General features: G+C 40.1%; 1 protein-coding gene across 2 annotated transcripts; it reads left to right on the forward strand.

Moving 5' to 3' along the window:
* The first annotated feature begins 1538 nt into the window (after window positions 1-1538).
* On the forward strand, window positions 1539-19107 carry GPR65 (G protein-coupled receptor 65). Of its 2 annotated transcripts, XR_002346026.2 has the most exons (4): window positions 1539-1588; window positions 10186-11928; window positions 15335-15587; window positions 18234-19107. XR_002346026.2 is itself a non-coding variant. In XM_003482299.5 (2 exons), the coding sequence occupies exon 2, from the start codon at window positions 10642-10644 to the stop codon at window positions 11665-11667; it is 1026 nt and encodes a 341-aa protein (XP_003482347.1). In that variant the 5' UTR covers window positions 1539-1588; window positions 10186-10641; the 3' UTR covers window positions 11668-11862. The 2 variants fall into 2 exon arrangements, 1 of the variants encoding a protein (XP_003482347.1); XM_003482299.5 differs by lacking the exons at window positions 15335-15587; window positions 18234-19107 and having other exon boundaries at window positions 10186-11862.
* The last annotated feature ends 1117 nt before the right edge of the window (window positions 19108-20224 follow it).

Consider the following 20224-nt stretch of genomic DNA (forward strand, 5'->3'; position numbering starts at 1 on the left):
AATGAAAGATCTACAAAGGAAGTATAAGAAACCTGTTACATTCCTGTCATATCCTGGAAACCTCAAGGTCAGAAGTCTTGCTTTTATTACAAGATCTTTTCCAACTCTGGTGAGAAATATTTACAAACCTACCAATAGGAATATCTAATGTTCTTCTACAAAAACAGACTCAAGTTGCCATGATTTCAGTTTTGGGGTTTTTTGTCTTTTTTTTTTTTTTTTTTTTTTTTTTTTTTTGCCGTTTCTTGGGCCACTCCCGCGGCATATGGAGGTTCCCAGGCTAGGGGTCGAATCAGAGCTGCAGCCGCCGGCCTCCACCAGAGCCACAGCAATACGGGATCCGAGCCACGTCTGCAACCTACACCACAGCTCACAGCAATGCCGGATCCTTAACCCACTGAGCAAGGCCAGGGATCGAACCTGCAACCTCATGGTTCCTAGTCGGATTTGTCAACCACTGAGCCACGATGGGAACTCCCTTCAGTTTTTTTTTAATTAGGTTAAATTTTTCCATCCCAAATTAATTCCATCCTTGTAGAATACAAGTTTCCCCTTCATTTTTAATTAAAGCTTATGAAGACAAAATTCAAAAGCAATGTCTCAGACTTTTTTATATCTCAAAATTCTGGAAGTTATTTCACTTCATATAAAATCACTTCCAGATTTGTCAAACCCATGTCTTTCTCAAATTTTTAAGTTTCATAAAATTATGGATTTGCCTAAGCCAGTTTGTTCAATGAGTTTTAGCACGTGTAGCAATGTCTGATGGAATCTTCCATTCCAAGAGGAAAATCAAAGGAGAAAAATGGCTCTAAAATAAAATACTTTATAGCTGATCCCATTGGTCCTTTTAAAAAGAAAAAAAAAACTTTACCACGTTGGCTACCTTGGCCCCGCCATCACGGTCGGTCTTTAAGCAATGAACATGCTCTTGATACACCCAAACCCCTCCTCTCCCCCTGCTGGTTTTTCTCCCAGGATGTTGATCACCCCAACCCCATCGACAGCATCCTCTTCCGTCTCACACATCCAAGGATTCATTCTCTCTTTTTGGACCTCTCTTGGAGAACTTATCCATTTTTACCACTGTATTATGTTTTTTATTGCTTTCCCTTCACTCAGTGATAAGCTTCCTGTGGGTTGCAGATGGGTCCTAAATATTTCCCAGCACAGCACCCTAAGAGGATGGTAGATATATGTGGTAACAGAGAAGGGAAGGAAGGAGAGAGTGAATGAATGAATGAATGAAGTTCTAGATATATTTTCTCTTAAATAAAGAGGAAACGTACTTAAATAAATCCTTAAATAAATATTAGCATACAGGTGTAATTAAGATGCAAAGAGAAATGTGAGTTATAAAAATTATACTACATTCAATAATAAAGCACCTTTTAAAACATTTAGGAGACTTCTGTTGCTCAAATATGGATAATGTGCATCCTTCTCATTAAGAAGCTGCTTCCTCATTGGTTTGTGATGAAATATGAGTGCAATTTCCTGTCCCCTCAACAATGTTGGTTTCTCTTCTGGGTACAAGCAGATTTATCTGGCTCCTCGGTTGACAAAATCGTCATCTCAAGAAACATGGGTAAGTGTAAGACTAAAAAATAAACTAAGATGCTAAGTAGGTAACAGACTTTTGAATGATTCTCAGTAATATTTGCAACACATTATCTAGTTGGGGCTGTATGGATGTGGTGATAAAAACTGTTATAAGACAAGGAGAAATAAGGATGACACATGGTTTCTCTGCTTTGAGCAGTAGTGAAGGATGTCAAAATGTAGGTTTAGAAATAGTTAGGTAAAACTATCAAATGACAAAAGAGGAAAGTTTATGCTCACTTTATTTCCTCTTCAGGAAACAGTATGATGGCAAACTGAATTAAGTGGTTGGGGAGAAATGTACCAGCTCCTGGTTATAGAACTATCACACAATGCTCTAGTGATATTTCTTTAAATACAATTAGGAATAATGTGAAATTTGAGAATAATATTTCCCATACTAATAAGTATTTACTAATAATTCTTAATAGGTGATTATCACAGTGTCTGACACATAGTAGAGTCTTAATAAGCAGCTTTTAACTGATACATGAAGGCAAGTATTTCCTATAACCCTTCTTTTCTTCTGATCATTGTCATCTATGGATTGTACTATTTTAAGAGCTGTAGATTATCTTCTTTAGGCATTAGGTAAAAATTAAAATCAGAATAAAAAAAGTATCTAAATTTCTCAACACTGGTTCTAAAAACAGATTTCTCAAAATGTGATTAAAGTAGTCAAGATAATATCTTATGAATAATAAGAGTTATGTCCCATTAAAATCTCAGATTCACACAAATTAATTTAAAACTCTTTATCTGTAGAGTTCAGTATCCTATGTGAAATGTTGCTGTAAAAATTATACTCTGTCTGACTGGCTTCTCTGCTATTCTCTGGATAGGTGGCCAAAGATGATCTCCTATCAGGAAATGTAGGGGACAGCAGACTACCGGTGTTGTCATTAAAGCAGTATCAGTTAATGTGTGTTGAAGTCTTGCCGTGTGCTTGGCACTCAGCTTCATGCATCATCTCATTTAACCCCTACAAGAATTCTATGCAGTGGTTGCTGTCTTATATCTGTGAAAACTGAAACTTTAATAAGAGATGGAGAAACACACATGGTCACAAAACCCCATGGGCTGTTGAGAGCTTTGAGTTTCCTGAGCTCACACAGGTAACCACAAGCCTCCGTAGGCACTGCTTCTGCTGCCCAACCCAGAAAATATCCTGTATCTGTTTCATTAAACTGTTCCATCTTATGGTTGTTTTAGTTAAGGCAGGAAGTATTTCTATAGAGAAAGAAATTTTGGTCCATTGAGAATTTTGTAAATCCTTCTAAGACTAATTTTTCCATATTATCCATCTCATCTCATCTTTGAAAAAAAAAAAAAAGATGTATATTTGTTAAGTAACATGGAAAAAGGAGGAAGGGGTACCTTCCTGCCCATCCCCCTGCTCTCCCAGTCCTGCTTCTTTTTTTATTTTTTTTGTCTTTTGTTGTTGTTGTTGTTGCTATTTCTTGGGCCGCTCCCACGGCATATGGAGGTTCCCAGGCTAGGGGTTGAATTGGAGCTGTAGCCACCGGCCTCCAGAGCCACAGCAACGCAGGATCCGAGCCGCGTCTGCAACCTACACCACAGCTCACGGCAACGCCGGATCGTTAACCCACTGAGCAAGGCCAGGGACGGAACCCGAAACTTCATGATTCCTAGTCGGATTCGTTAACCACTGCGCCACGACGGGAACTCCCCCCAGTCCTGCTTCTAAAGAACATTTTCATGGTTTAAGTGTTCTCCCCCAGACACATGAGCCTAATAATGGATGTGATATCATGCAACCCTCAGAGTTTCATCCTCAGTAGCTTATTCAATTCTTCATGCATCTCAGATATTTCCCTAATGTCATTTTCCTTCTTCATTTATATTCTTTAGAGGTCTCTCTACTGAGGATTTTGGGGGTCAGTGTTCTTTGGCTTGTGCTTTCATTTTGAAATTTAGTTCTATTGGGTACACAATTATGGGATGATATATTCATGGCAATTTGTAATATCAATCCACTGTCTTCTGTTTCTGTTATTATTGCTATTGGAAAGTTCTCTGTTGGTCAAAATTTCATCCTGTCTGTCGGTAGTCCGTTTTTATCTCTCTGGCACTTGTTTCTGCAGTGGTGGGTGGGTGATGTGCAGCTTGACCACAACAAGTCTAAGTCTAGATTTCCATCTGTTTGTTTGTTTTTAATTTTATTTAGGATTTGCTGAGCTTCATGAATCTAAGGATGCCATGTCCTTTGTCACGTCTACACATTTCTTGGTCAGCATCTTTTCAAATATTGCCCCACTCCGACTTTTTTCTGTCCTTATGGAATTTCATTATAAGTATGCAGACCTTTTCACTTTATCCTCCATGTCTGTGGTATTTTTCTATCTCTTTAATATTGATAATTTTGTGTTATTTCTTTTCTTTTCTTTTTTTTTCTTTTCTTTTTTTGTCTTTTTGTCCTTTCCAGGGCTGCACCCGCAGCATATGAAGGTTCCCAGGCTAGGGGTCCAATCGGAGTTAAAGCTGCCAGGCTACTCCATAGCCACAGCAACGCCAGATCCGAGCCACATCTGCAACCTACACCACAGCTCACGGCAACCCTGAATCCTTAACCCACTGAGCAAGGCCAAGGATCGAACCTGCAACCTCATGGTTCCTAGTCAGATTCATTAACCACTGAGCCACAATGGGAACTCCCCAATTTTGTGTTATTTCTTTAGCTCTACTTTCAATGTATTAATTCTCTCCTCAGCTGGAACTAATTAGTTATTTAGTCTCCATGTTGATTTTAAATTTTAAATTATTGTATTTTTTTTTGTTTCTAAAAAGTCTATTTCTGACTTTTTAAAAATATGCCCAGTCATCTTTTATAATCTCTTGCTCCTTACTCATATGTTCAGATTTCTTCTTCTTTCTTCTTTTTTTTTTATTTTATTTTAATTTAGGGCCGCACTCACAGTATATGGAGGTTCCCAGGCTAGGGGTCAAATTGGAGCTTCAGGTACCCACCTAAGCTACAGTCACAGAAATGCTAGGTCCGAGCCACGCCTTCGACCTACACCACAGCTCACGGCAACACCGGCTCCTTAACCCACTGAGCAGGGCCAGGGATCGAACCTGCAACCTCATGGATACTAGTTGAGTTCATTACCATTGAGCTACAACAGGAACTCCAGGATTCCTTCTTTTATTTCTTTAAACATATTAAGCATACTTGTTTTGCATTATGGATATTAATTTTATCTTTAAAAATTTTGTGTACCTTGAACTCCTCTTTCTTGTTTTAGCTGAATCTCACACATAGTAGCTAATTTCTGTATGTGTATGTGTGTGTTTTCTTTTAGTTTGGCAGGATATTTGCTCTTTTTATCCATTATTTTTAAAATCACGTGTGTGTGTGTGTGTGTGTGTGTGTGTTAATCAGATTATATTTGTTAAAGCTCTATCTGTGAGAATTCTTTTTTTTTTTTTTTTTTTTTTTTTTGTCTTTTTGCCATTTCTTGGGCCGCTCCTGTGGCATATGGAGATTCCCAGGCTAGGGGTCTAATCGGAGCTGTAGCCACCAGCCTACACCAGAGCCACAGCAACGTGGGATACGAGCCACGTCTGCGACCTACACCACAGCTCACGGCAACGCCGGATCCTTAACCCGCTGAGCAAGGCCAGGGATCGAACCCGCAACCTCATGGTTCCTAGTCAGATTCATTAACCACTGAGCCACGACAGGAACTCTTGTGAGAATTCTTTAAAGCCTGGGTTGGGGGAGGTTTTCCACAAGGGATAATTTGTATTTACATCTTCCAAGTGCCTAGAATATTTATTTTTTCATTTAACAAACTTTTAGTTTTGGTGAATTCATTTTCACATTATTTAAATCATTTATTGTTTGGTTGGTTGTGTTTCTACAAATTACTTTTTATATTGAGGAAAGAAGCAAAATCGATTCTTAGGAAAGCATACGTGCAGGTAATTCAGATGTTAGTTGTCACAAGTCTTGACATCCCATCTCACACAGCCTTTTAATTTCACTTTTTAACCTTAACTGCAGTGTGACCTGGGTGGCAGAAAAAGGCACATGTCCTAAGTGTACTGCTTGATACATTTTTAAAAACTGAGACTTGTTAATGGAATCAACACTCATATCAAAAAACAGAATACCACCAAATTCTCAGAAGTCCTAGTGCCCTTTTCCCATCATTACCCAGCCCGTCCAGAAAGGTAACCACTACTTGACTCACTTCTCTCTGCTTTTTATAACAATTAAATGTTTCATATGACATTCCACATGGGTGCTGGCAATAATGCAGATGGGCTTTGTTGAGAAGAAAGAGTAAAGCACTGTGGCTCTTCCTACTTTCAACTGGTCTTATTTCCATTTTCTTCATTACCACATTATGAGTGGTGAAAGATAATTAATTCAACTTTAAAACAATGCAGATCCCTCCAGATCTAAACAATAGACCCTTCAAAATTCAGCCTCCTGACTCAAAGAAGTGAGAGATTTAGTGTGGGAGTGAGATATTTGCTCCTTTTTAGTCATCTATTTTTAAAATCAAGTGCAAGAAAAATAAAAGCCTAAGTTAAATTGTTGCTTTATCCATAATATAAATTACTGAAAAGGAACGCATTTATCCTTCCAAAGAAAACATGTTGACAGATACACGGAAACATAATGACACATTGTCACTGAGTGTGAGACATGATGTGAGATAATTCTCACAAGTTTATTTGAAGCCCAGGCAATGTAATAGAGAGCATAGAAGTGATGTCTTTTAGAACAAGCGGGGTTATTTTCTATCTAATTTACAGAAATTACTATTCTGGCAATTTTCTTCAATTACAAGAGTTATAATAGCTAGAAGACCTGTACACCTCCACGAGTGCTGCTATTTAGGTGGAAAATAGAAAATACTCTCTTCCTTCACAACAAAGTCAGTCTGCACTGTTGCAAAAATACCTCAGGTTTCTAAGGTATTTTTATATAAAAGGCAGAAGACAAAACAGTTGAGTCAAGAGGCTTTAGAGACACAACCTAGGATTGCGGCCAAGTTCTACCAAGGTTAGACAGGTAACTTGGGGCTAAGTGCCTAATATGTAGCTCAACTCTTCTCTGTCATATAATAAGTAGCATATAGAAAAGACCAAAAATAAATAAATAAATAAGTAGCATAGAGTTGCCACAATTTTTTTTCTTCAGTCTTTTTAGGGCAGCACCCTCAACATATGGAAGTTCCCAGGCTAGGGGTCCAGTCAGAGCTGTAGCCACCGGCCTATACCACAGCCACAGCAATGCCAAATCTAAGCCACATCTGCAACCTACACTACAGCTCAGGGCAATGTCGGATTCTTAACCCACCGAGTGAGGCCAGGGATCGATCCCTTATCCTTACAAATACTAGTCAGATTCGTTACCACTGAGCCACAACGGGAATTCCTGTAAAATATAAATTATAACAAATATGCATGCTATTTAACATGGTGTCCAGCACACAGAAAACCCTCAATAAATGGATTGCCACTCCGATTTCTGACAGCACTGGTTAACCACAGATTAACGTTATCTACCTGGTGTTTTTGTTTGTTTGTTTGTTTGTTTGTTTTGGGCTGTGCCCTAAGCATGAGAAAGTTCCTGGGCCAGGGCTTGAACCTGTGCCTCAGCAGCAACTAGAGCTACTGCAGTGACAACACTGGATTTTAACCCACTGCATCACGGAACTCCATCACTACCTGGTTTTTAATCAGATATGTACTCATTGTGCCTGCCTTTTTCTATCCTTCTGCCTTGTTTCTGAGCTTCAAATGTGTAGCACTAATTTGTTCATTTTCATTCATGTATAGATTTTAGTTGTGTTAATATACCACAATTTGCTAATTTCTTCCCCTGCTCATGGGTGTATCAGAAGGGAGCTATTACAATCTGTGTTAGTGTGAACATTCTGATTCTACCACACGTCGTTTGGGAACCACACTTACATATTTCTGTTGAGCATATACCTAGAAGCAGAGTTGCTGAACCATGTGATTTGCATAAGGGCCCAACAGTTTTCCAACCCACAGTATCTAAGATTTCCAGATGCTTTATATCCTCATCAGCCCTTGGTATCTGCTATCTTCTTCATTTCGTTTGCTCTGGTGGAGCTTTATCTCACTGTGACTCTAGTTTGTAGCTCCCTGACTAGTGAAACTGAGTATATACATCCAGGGTTAATTCACTGTTGGCTTGAAGTTTGCAAGACCAAACTAATAGAGTAGACGCAGACCCCACTCCGAAGGGAGGACCAGCCAGAAGCCATGAATACTCAGGGATTTTTTTTTTTTTTTTTTTTTTTTTGTCTTTTTTGCTATTTCTTGGGCCACTCCCGCGGCATATGGAGGTTCCCAGGCTAGGGGTGGAATCAGAGCTGTAGCCACCAGCCTACGCCAGAGCCACAGCAACGCGGGATCCGAGCCGAGTCTGCAACCTACACCACAGCTCATGGCAACGCCGGATCGTTAACCCCCTGAGCAAGGGCAGGGACCGAACCCGCAACCTCATGGTTCCTAGTCGGATTCATTAACCACTGCGCCATGACGGAAACTCCCAGGGATTTTTTATTATAGCTCCTTTCAGAAACAAAGCTATGACAGGGAACTTGCCAACTTTCTCTGCTGTCTGTCTGCAAATATCTGTAAAGTTTATTTTACTTTGAGGGCAGAGGCTCCTGGACCCCAGCGGGGGCAGGATGTTCAAGGACCGACCCCTCCCTCCCTGCCTGGGCCCCGGCTCTGATGTTAGTTCCCTGCAGCCAAAGGCTCTAGTCAGTTCCTCCAGCTCTGCATATGCCTCAGGGTACCCAGAGTTCACTTACCTCTCTGATCTCAGCTCCTGCTTCCTTTTATTTCCACTCTAGAAGGTTTCCTATTGACTTAAAATAAAAGCCAGTTTATTCATATTTTTAGGTATGGTGAACTCAGGAGATTTCAGGAGTTTTAGTTCTTCATTTTGTTGCGAGTGACATTTACTATGGGCGTGGATATGGTTTACTATCTCAGCAGAATCCTGGTGCCCCGTAATGCCAGATCTCTTTTGTGCTAAGGGCTCATCAGCACTTAGAAAGGGGTGGTCTTGTGGTTCCGTCGGCCTCAAGGCACACAGGAAGAGGGCACAGCTTCCTCCCCTGCAGGGTGACTCTACGGAACTTTCTGTGAAGATCCCCGTCAGATAAACCATCCAAAGCACCAAGAGGCCTCACTAGCGAAAGAATAAAGACAGTATTTCTCTACTGCAGGATGGAGAGCAGGATAGGTTTTCCATTCCAGTGCGAATCTATAACCTCAGACCTTCCCCAAATAACTAACCTAGTAAATAGTCGGGTATAAAGTTATGAACTGAGGACCACAAGAGTTTGCCCAGCACTGAGAACATTCTGCCCTCTCTTTCACAAGAGTGCGAGAAAGACAGTAAGTTAGCCCATAAAGGAAGCAAGGGAGGAGTTCCTGCTATGGTGCCGTGGGCTAAGAATCGGACTCGGGTCTCTGAGGAGGCACAGGTTTGATCCCCAGCCTGGTTCAGTGGGTTAAAGATCCTGTGTTGCTGCAGCTGCAGCATAGATTGCATCTCAGACTTAATCCCTGGCCTGGGAACATCCATGTGCCGTGGGTGCAGGTGCGACCATTTAAAAACAAACAGAAAAAAGGAAGTAAGGGCAAAAGAAATGAGGTAGTATTGTCTTAACTATAAAGTTTCAGGAAGCTGCTATATTTTTTGATACTTCACTTTATCAAACTCCTTGTGACAGTTTTTTCTTGGCCCATAAGATGATTTTGAAAATAAGTGCCTTATACCTAGATTGCATTTGAAATGAAACATTTGAAATCTTATAATCATACAGTTTATCATATATTCCAATGCACTTACTGATTACAAATAACTGAATTTGCCACCTTTTTTATTAGCTTCTAAAATGACCTTTAAAAAATATTTTCTAAAATGACATTTCAACTTTAGTTTTGTGTTCTTAGATTATGTCCAGTGAGAAACATAATTCCCTTGGAGTTCCCTGGTGGCTCAGGGGGTTAAGGATCCCGTGTTGTCAATCCCAGGCAAGTGCAGCCCCCCCAAAAAGAAATATAATTCCCTCTAACATGGCATCCCTTTGATAATTCTTATTTGACGTGGGTCGGATATCATCAATTTCAATTACTGAAGTCAATTAGACAATCTCCCCTTTTTATTTTTTATTTTTGTTTTTAAGACCTCATGTGCATCATATGGAAGCTCCTGGGCTAGGATTCAAATCAGAGCTGCAGCTGCTGGCCTACATCATAACCACAGCAACACCAGATCCTGGCCCTGTCTGCGACCTACACCACAGCTCACTGAAATGCCAGATCCTTAACCCACTGAGTGAGGCCAGGGATAGAACCCACGTCCTCATGGATACTAGTTGGCTTTGTTATCCATGAGCCATAATGGGAACTCTCAATTTTCCCTTTTAAACACCTTCACTGTAATTTAATGATTAATTTTAATATCTTCAATAAACGAAATAAAAGGAGATTGTTTCAAAAATTATGATGTCTCTTTTAAACATCTCAACTATTCCAATTTGTCTTTCATTACAGAAACAAAGACATTTTAAAAAGAGATGTCAATCTCTGTGAAAAGAAATCTTTATATATTGATGTTTGGACCCATGTCCTCTGAACGTCATGAGGAAAACCAGACTGAGGACCACATTCCATGAAAACTGATGGACACCCGGCTTATCCTCCAGGGTTCTTCATCAGCATTCTATCATAGTAAGCAGCCCATGGACCTCTGCTCTTTCAAATCGACCGATCATTTAACTAAGTGCCGGGAGCCTGGCTCCTGCCAGACTCCAGCCATTGATATCTGAGCAAATTGATCTACGTTCACCCTTTAAAACCACTGATGAATCAATCAGAACTTCTGAAAGCAAGGAAAAACTGAAATGTCTTAGTCAAAGAGATTTCGATGTTGAAAACCAGCTACCACAAGGAAAGGCTTATCTTTCGATTCACCGTCCGGGAACAAATGTAAATCCGCCTCTTGAAAAGATGAACAGCACGTGTATTGAAGAACAGCATGACTTGGACCACTACTTGTTTCCAGTGGTTTACATCTTTGTGGTAATAGTGAGCGTTCCAGCCAATATCGGCTCTCTCTGTGTGTCTTTTCTGCAAGCAAAGAAGGAGAACGAACTAGGCATTTACCTCTTCAGTTTATCACTATCGGATCTGCTGTATGCATTAACTCTCCCTCTGTGGATTGATTATACTTGGAATCAAGACAACTGGACATTCTCTCCCGCCCTGTGCAAAGGGAGCGCTTTTTTCATGTACATGAATTTTTACAGCAGTACGGCCTTTCTCACCTGCATCGCCATCGATCGGTATCTAGCAGTTGTTTACCCTCTGAGGTTTTCTTTTCTAAGGTCAAGAAGATTTGCGTTCATGGTCAGTCTATTCATCTGGGTGCTGGAAAGCTTTTTCAACGCTATCATCTTGTGGGAAGATGAAACAGCTGTCGAATACTGTGATACCAAAAAATCGAATTTTACTTTATGCTATGACAAATACCCTTTGGAGAAATGGCAAATCAAGTTCAACTTTTTTAGGACGTGTGTAGGCTATTTGATCCCTTTGGTGGTCATAATGGTTTGCAACCGGAAAGTCTACCAAGCTGTGAAGCAAAATCAAGCCACGGAAAACAGTGAAAAGAAGAGAATCATAAAACTCCTTGTTAGTATCACATTGACTTTTATCTTGTGTTTTACTCCCTTTCATGTGATGTTGCTGATTCGCAGCATTTTAGAACGTGATGTGAACTTAGATGAACATATATTTGACCATAACAAGTCTGGGAAGCAGACTTATAAAATCTATAGAATCACAGTTGCATTAACAAGTCTAAATTGCGTGGCAGATCCAATGCTGTACTGTTTTGTAACTGAAACAGGAAGATCAGATATGTGGAATATATTAAATTTTTTTACAGGGAAGTTTAATAAATCAGAAAGACAAAGAAAAAGTATGCTTTCTATGTCTACCAGAGATACTTTGGAATTAGACATCCTGGACTAGAACCGAAGAATTTTTTTAAAGATATATAATATTATATCACTGAGATTGTGTTTGGAAAAGGAAATCTAAGCAGGAAAAGAGACTAAGTGTTCCCCTTGAGGGACTATTTTAATTCTCTCCAATGGAAGTATTTTAAAAGTGCACTGCATTAGTTCCCTGACTCTTATTAAATGAGAATTAAAATTTAATATTTTCCTAATGACTCAGGATCATTATTTTCAGTGGCAATTGTTTTTGTATCTGCGTTCTCATCTCTCACAGGTTAGTAAGATACATGGGGCTACGTGTCTTTATAAATTGGTGACCTTTGTGTCTGACTGGTGTGGTTTTCTCACTCTTTCTTTGGACTTCGGCTGTCACTTCTCTCAACCCCATGTACTTGTCTCCAACAACCTCAACTCCTAAATACTGCTTCTAATTTTTTCATTAGTCAACAGATATTTTTTGAGCTGGCTCTACATACTACATTTTATATTAAGTCCTGGGGTTACAAAAGAAATGATCTGACGAGGTCTTTTGAAGCTTACACCGGTTTGAAGCCTAGTCACCAAGCTTGTAAGAGTTCTTTATAAAGGAAACAGTCTCTGGGTGAGAGTCTGAAGGTCTCACCCATGATATAAAGTACCTGAGCCTTGTGAAAATTCTTTCAGCTGCTCAGGGAACTTGTTTACTTTCTTTAAAATCACAGTATTTTTAAAAATTTTGATTCTTTCAAAATTTTCAGTTGCAAATAGTTGAAATTATCAGAAGTTTAATGGCTAGGCCAAAAGATAAAGAAAAAAGACATTTATTATATTACATATTAAATCTTACATTCAGAGACTTTTTTAGGAGTTGAGAGTATTTAGAGAAACTTGATATAATATGTTCTTTAATATTAATATTTTCTCATTATGGAAATTACTCTGCCTAGGAGTTTCCACTGTGACACAGTGGGTTAAAAATCTGTCTGCAGTGGCTCAAGTCGCTTCATAGGTGCAGATTCAATCCCCAGCCCAGCACAGTAAGTTAAAGGATCTGGCATTGCCACAGTGGTGGCATAGGTCACAGCTGCAGCTAGGATTCAACTCCTGGCCTGGGAACTTCTATATGTCATGGGTATGGCCATAAAATAAAAAAATAATTTAAAAAAGAAATGACTCTGCCTAGTTTTAAGTAGGTATTGGGTAAACATTTTCCTTACCAAAGTATTTATAAGAATTTTTAAAGATTTTACAATTGTAGTGTGGGGGTTCCCACTGTGGAGCAGTGGGTTGAGGATCCAGCATTGCCACAGCTGTGGCGTAGGTTGAAGCTGTGGCTCAGATTCGCTCTCTAGCCCAGGAACTTCCACATGCGATGCAGTCATAAAAAAATACTATTCTGATCTTTTTGTCCTCCTCTTTCTTCTTTTTTTTTTTTTTTTTTTTGTCTTTTTGTTGTTGTTGTTATTTCTTGAGCTGCTCCCGCGGCATATGGAGGTTCCCAGGCTAGGGGTCGAATTGGAGCTGTAGCCACCGGCCTACGCCAGAGCCACAGCAACTCGGGATCCGAGCCGCGTCTGCAACCTACACCACAGCTCACGGCAACGCCGGATCGTTAACCCACTGAGCAAGGGCAGGGACCGAACCCGCAATCTCATGGTTCCTAGTCGGATTCGTTAACCACTGCGCCACGATGGGAACTCCTCTTTCTTCTCATTTCTATCTGTTCCTTCTAGTCCCTGAAATTGATCACATAGCCAATGTCTCAGTAGCATTTGCTCCCTCACATTAGGAAACAATAATCTAATAACAAGAAATACTAATAATGAATTTCTAGATATACACTGACAAAAAATCAGTGGACAAAATCTTTAAGGTTTCCAGCTAGTCCATTTGGTTGAAGATGGCTCAGCCTTTAGCTGTGAATTTTGTTGATTTTCGGAGAGAAGTTGAGCTCCAGTCCTTCTATTCTGCCATCTTAATCCCATCCTCATGGACAAACTTGACTACATTTTCTGTTAAAGTTGTCCGTGACGGTTGGGGTGCACAAGAGAAAACCATCTTGCTCTGAAGCTCTATGTGCTTTCTCTGTTCTTTGTACTATTCTGATCCTAGAGTTTCTGGAGTTTCATGCTGGGAACCCTGAGATACACTTACATGTGCTTAAAATAAAAATGAAGAATAACAAATAATTTGAGCTGTTGGGTTCATTCTTGATAAATTCTTGGCAGCCCATGTGTTGAATACATGTAAAAGTAAAAGATCCAGAAACACTTTGCCTATGTCTGTAAACTTAGAGATTGTCTTGTCCAAGATCACAGAGTTAGCTGGAAGCAGAACCACACCTTGAACCCAAGAACCCTGACTGCCCTCCAGAGTGGCTTTTCCTCCTGGAGGTTTTACTTCTTCTTCTTCTTCTTCTTCTTCTTCTTCTTTTTTTTTTTTTCTGCCTTTTCTAGAGCCGCTCCTGCAGCATATGGAGGTTCCCAGGCTAGGGGTCCAATTGGAGCTGTAGCTGCCAAGCCTACACCAGAGCCACAGCAACGTGGCATCCGAGCCACATCTGTGACCTACACCACAGCTCATGGCAATGCTGGATCCTTAACCTACTGAGCAAGGTCAGGGATCGAACCTGACACCTCATGGTTCCTAGTCGGATTCGTTAACCACTGTGCCACGACGGAACCCTAGGTTTTACGTCTTAACATTTCTTTCTTTGGGGATGCAAAAGACATATATACAAGGGGAATTGTTTGAGATGGACATTGGATTTAGATCAGAATAAGGAAAAACAGGAGAACAAGGGTTAATCCCTCTGGAAATATAATAAATCATATAGATAGTAATTAAGCTGATCTGTTACAGAGAACTAATTAGAATTTTACCTCAGTTGCTTGTATCAAGAGATGTGGCAGGAGTTCCCTTTGTGGCTCAGCAGAAACGAATCTGACTAGTATCCATGAGGACACAGGTTCAATCCTTGGCCTAACTCAGTGGGTTAAGCGAGGTGTTGCTGTGAGCTGTGGTGTGAGTCGCAGATGAGGCTTGGATCTGACATGGCTGTGGTGTAGGCCAGCAGCTACAGCTCCAATTCGACCCCTAGCCTGGGAACTTCCACACGCTGTGGGTGCGGTCCCCAAATAAGGATATTTGGCAAATATGAATTCATGGCACCCTTAATAGGAGTGTTTTACTTAATGATTAACAGCAAAACCATCGATTTAGCAAGCTGTGAAATAAGTTCCAAAAGGACCCAGCCTGCCAAAACCATTCAGGCCGACCAACTACAGAGATGGAGGATATTCATTTGATTTAGGACAAAGCACTCAAGACATGATCCAAACTTATCTCCCACAATCCCAGCATCGGAAAGTTAGTCCTTTGGTTTTGAAAGGCTTTATAGGGTCCTGACTAGAGCTCTCCATTAAACTAAAAGTACCCCTGGAAAGAATAAGACCTTGCCGCAATTATTACCTGCGACTTGGCTGTCAGAAGACCTAAACTGGAACATCACCAAATCATCCACTTATGAACCCTTTGACCACAAAAAAAATGTTTGTGCCCTCCCTAAGGTTCTGTTTTTATAAATAGCAGGGGCAATGGCTAACACCTGCTTTTCACAAGTAGGTGTGAAAACCCCTTGTAAACTGTGATGAGATTTCTAAATGTCTATGACTATTATCAGCTTTTCTTATCTTCCTCAGGTTTACTGGTCGGCTACCTGTGAGACAGAACAATCCCTGAAGGGAAGTTGTGGGTGGAACACGGCGTGAGCTGGTAGGTGCCGGCTCCCCCACAGTGGGCTACCAGCCATCATTACTTCCTTCAGATGGTTCAACACACCAGCGGGTACCTTAAGGGCCTTCACTGGTGGTTCCACATTTTCAGTGGGGCCTGCTTCTAGGAATTCACAGTTCTGAGGAGACACGTGCTGTAGACATCACCATAAACGGACAGGTAGAGTACCATTTTTAATGTGTTTAAATTTATGACGTTCTATGTCCTTATTCAGAGTGTTATTTTTTATTTGAATGAACTCATTAGACATCTTAGATGGGCCAGTGAAGAGACTGAGAACAGGTTTTTTGTTTTTTTGGTTTTTTTTCCTCTGTGACCACACCCATGGCATATGGAAGTTCCCTGGCTGTGAATCGAACCCGAGCCACTGCAGAGACAATGCTGGATCATTAACCCACTGTGCCATAGCGGGAACTCCCAAGAACAGGCATTTAAAACCCCCATTTTCCCTACCTAGTCTGGGGAAGCTTTGTAGGTGAAGAGGTTAAAATACTTAAGAAATAACCACCTCATTTTATTCAAATTACATAGCATCATCTCCCCCAGGAGCATCCTGAGAAAAATCCGCCTCTCCGACCCGATTTATTCCCCTTTCTCGTTTCAATTTAAGCTAAATGTTCTCTTCCAAACACTGCATTTCCCACCTTTAATGTTACAATCAAATGAACAATTATTCACCAATTGCCTCTGTTGACTCTGAGAACTTGATTTATCTGTTTTTAATTAGACAGCACCTTTCTTAAAATAGAACTTGTGATACAAAGCATGTAGGCATTTCTTTTTATAACATTTTTATCTTGCCCTGGGCTTCTTTTTTCCCAGTCACCGCTATCATCATTCTGTCATTTATGCAGGGGGCCTCTGTTCTTTTCTCATAAAACTCATCTACAGGTTGCCATGGAAATACCACCGCTGCTATAACACCCTGACCCAGGAAGGCCTTTGTATAAGGAGGCTTCTTTGTCTGGGTCCGTTGGGTGACCCTGCCATGCATCAGCTACCTGTTCCTCCAACAGACACAACAACACACAAATAGCACACATAAATAATACACCTCACCTCACAAAAACAAATAAACAAAAATCCCTGGGGACCTTTTAGCCTGTGTTTGTACTGTTTTGTAAGATGTCTGATACCAACAAGTAGAACGCATATGACCTCTTTGCCTTCTGCAATAATGCAAACCTGGATATTTTTATTTTTCTCGTTTACTGAAGCGGCAGCTGGGGGACATTGTTGAGATTTTTCCCTCTTCTCCCCTCCTCCCTTCTTCGCCCTCAGCCAGCGTGGCTGCCAAGGAAGCCGTGTGAGAAAACTTGTACCTGCATTGTTTCTATTGCTCTGCTATTCAGGAGCAATCCAGTTCTGACAGATGTTTTATTATATCTCTTTGGGTAGACAACCTTTGGGGGAAAAGAACAGAGGATTAATTTAAGAGAAAGCAGGAATGTCCTGCTTTATTCTTTGTTCATAGTAGATACACCCGATTCAATTCAAGTTAAAACAATTTTAGTTTTCATTTTTATTTTATTAATCAAATGTATTTTTTATTAGGGGATAGTTCATCTACAGTGTTGAGTCAATTTCTTCTGTACAGCATAGTGACCCAGACACACACACACACACACACACACACACACACACACATTCCTTTTCTTTTCTTTTTTTTTTTTGGTCTTTTTGCCTTTTCTAAGGCCGCTCCCTCAGCATATGGAGTTTCCCAGGCTAGGGGTCGAATCAGAGCTATAGCCACCAGCCTACGCCAGAGCCACAGCAACTCGGGATCCGAGCTGCGTCTGTGACCTACACCACAGCTCATGGCAACGCTGGAGCCTTAACCCACTGAGCAAGGCCAGGGATTGAACCTGCAACCTCATGGTTCCTAGTCAGATTCATTAACCGCTGAGCCATGTCGGGAACTCCCATTCCTTTTCTTATATTATCTTTCATCATGGTCTATCCCAAGAGATTGGATATAGTTCCCTGTGCTATATAGTAGGACCTCACTGCTTATCTATTCTAGATGTAATAGTTTGCATCTACCAACCCCAAACTCCCCTATCCATCCCCCCCCCTTGGCATCCTCAAGTCTGTTCTTTAGATAGGTTCGTTTGTACCATATTTTAGATTCCACATATGATATTATATGGTATTTGTCTTTCCCTTTCTGACTTAGTATGAGACTCACTTAGTATGAGACTCTCAGGTGCATCCATGTTGCTGCAAATGGCATTATTTTGTTCTTTTTTATGGATAAGTGGTATTCCACAAGTCTACAAGTAACAAATGCTGGAGAGAGTATGGAGAAAAGGGAACCTTCCTTCACTGTTGGTGGGAATGTAAATTGGTGCAAACACTATGGAAAACAGTATGGAGGTTCCTCAGAAAACTAAATATAGAACTACCATATGGTCCAGCAATCCCATTTGTGGGCATATATATGGACAAAACTACAATTCAAAAAGATACATGCACCCCTATCTTCATTGTAGCGCTATTCTTAATAGCCAAGACATAGAAACAAACTAAATATCCATCGATAGATGAATGGATTAAAAAAAATTTTTGACCACTGCTGTTTCTGTTATTCCTTGGCATTTCATACAGCTTACTGATGGAAAGCAACAGGGTTAAGCTCATGGTTTTCAGTTACATTAGCTGAACACCCATTGTTTGCAAAAATAAGCTGACAATGGCAACATTGGGTCAAACTTGAGGGAGGGAAAAAGTGATGTGGGAGTGAAAATTCCTCTTCTCCAAATATCCTTTTCTTACCACATCGTTTGTTGCTGAAAAATCAAACAGGAGCCCTGCCTGTGGCCACTGGGTGTCGATGGTGTTCCATTCAGAACCTTGGAGTTCAAGGCTAGCTGCCACTTCCAAAAAGCAAAAAGGAGCTTAGGATGACATTCTTCCAGACAAGAAAGAAGAAATATCCACAATGAATTGGAAAATAATACGGTGTGAAATTCAGTGTGCATCACTGAGTTATCTGCTTTCCAGAAAGCTTAGCAACCATCAGATAATCGCAGTTGGTTTAAACTCCCCACGTTGTTCTAACATTTTTTTTTCCAACCAGTTAAATTGGTCAGTCTGCACACGAGAGAACATAGACTAAATTGTTTAATTTCTACAAGATTTTGGATGTAACATTGATGACTTGTTCTTATTTAGTTATCTCACCCACTTAAGAAAATCCTGGCCATCTTTCACAGATAGAGAAACATAAGACATTTGAGCCGTAAGCAGTTTGCAACTTGTTTACTATGATGTAATTATCTGTGAAACTCAAGATATAATTCAATATTTGTATGACTTTCAATTCCTAATTTATTATTGTTAGATCTCAGCACCAGAAATATACATCTGTTATTCTGAATTGTTTAAATTTGTTCTTCCCCAAAGAACAGTAATATAATCATGTTCTAGTTTAACAGCATTTGCATATCATTAAACATGTAATGGCCTATAATCTACTTTTCTTCTGCCGTAATTTTCTTAAACTCTTTATGAAACACCAGTAGATTTTTACACATTTAAGAAATAGGTTATGATTCCTCAAATGATGTCATAATTAGATGTTCAGAAAGCAAGCCAATAAAGGAATGAGCTGGGGAATCTCCATGTCTTGTTCAGTGCAAGCTTTAGAATAAAAACATAAATTTCATTATCTGGGAAATGTGTGCGCAGTTAATTTCAAAATCAAATACAATCAAGAAATCTTGCTCTGCAGTGACTACACTTGCTGCAAGAAATATTAACCTCAGTTCTCAGGGTTTCATCGATCCTTCTTGGAAATATGATTGAAATGCTTCTAAAAGAATCCTTTTCAGAATGATTGTAAAATTCCTGGTCTTGGCTCTAAGACTATTGGCACCAACAAATAGATTAACTTGAAAACCATGATTTCTTTTGACAGTTAGATGGACCAAATCAAAGAATTGTAGTAATGGACTGAAAAGTGCCTACATAGAGGCGTACTGGCCACCTAGAAACACGTGCACAATAAGTGCCAGGTCTATTTTATTTTATTTTATTTTATTCTTTTAATGGATGCACCACGTGGAAGTTCCCAGGCCAGGGACTGAATTCGAGCCACAGCTGTGACTACACTGCAATTGCAACAATGCCGGATCCTTTCACCCACTGCTCCAGGCTGGGTATCAGACCCGAGGGGCTGCAGTTGGGTTTTTAATCCACTGTGCCACAGTGGGAATTGCCAATGCCAGCTCTATTAAGTTTATTAGTGTTTTTTAAAAATATATATGATAAAAAAAGTCATCTGTCATACCACCCACCCACTCCTGGAAATGACACTCGCTGATGGTTAAGAAAGCGGTTTTGCATCTTTGGAGCAATGTCTTCAGCAAGTCTCTGGCAGTTTACTCAAGAAGTGTATATGTGACACCCTGTGTTCGAAAGGACTGTGGGAAGGAAAGACCTCATGTCTTTCAGCACTTGTTCAGTTCCCCTTGGATGAAAGAATTGCTAAGAAAAAGCAGGGTCTGGAATAAATAGATTCTTTGTCTTGCTCTACAAATCTAGCTCTGACTACTAAAAGGGCTATTGCTGAAGGTGTTCTCACTGGTAATCAGAATTGTTTGATGAGGGAATAAACAATAATTAATTAAATGAACTAAAAATCATTCAGGTTCACTCTTTGTCCTAACCCCAGAGTTCAGTTCCTGAAACCCCTTAGAACTATTTTTATTTTGAGTTGAAAAATTTTAAGATTGTAGGGTTAAAATGAGGTTAAAGAGAAAGTTTACTTTTCCTCCCCCTTTTTTGGCCTACAA

Source organism: Sus scrofa, chromosome 7, assembly GCF_054392235.1.
Source record: "Sus scrofa isolate SSC_HxYL_T2T_F1_AM1 chromosome 7, Sscrofa_HxYL_maternal_Yorkshire_Landrace_v2.0, whole genome shotgun sequence".
Taxonomy (NCBI): Eukaryota; Metazoa; Chordata; class Mammalia; order Artiodactyla; family Suidae; genus Sus; species Sus scrofa.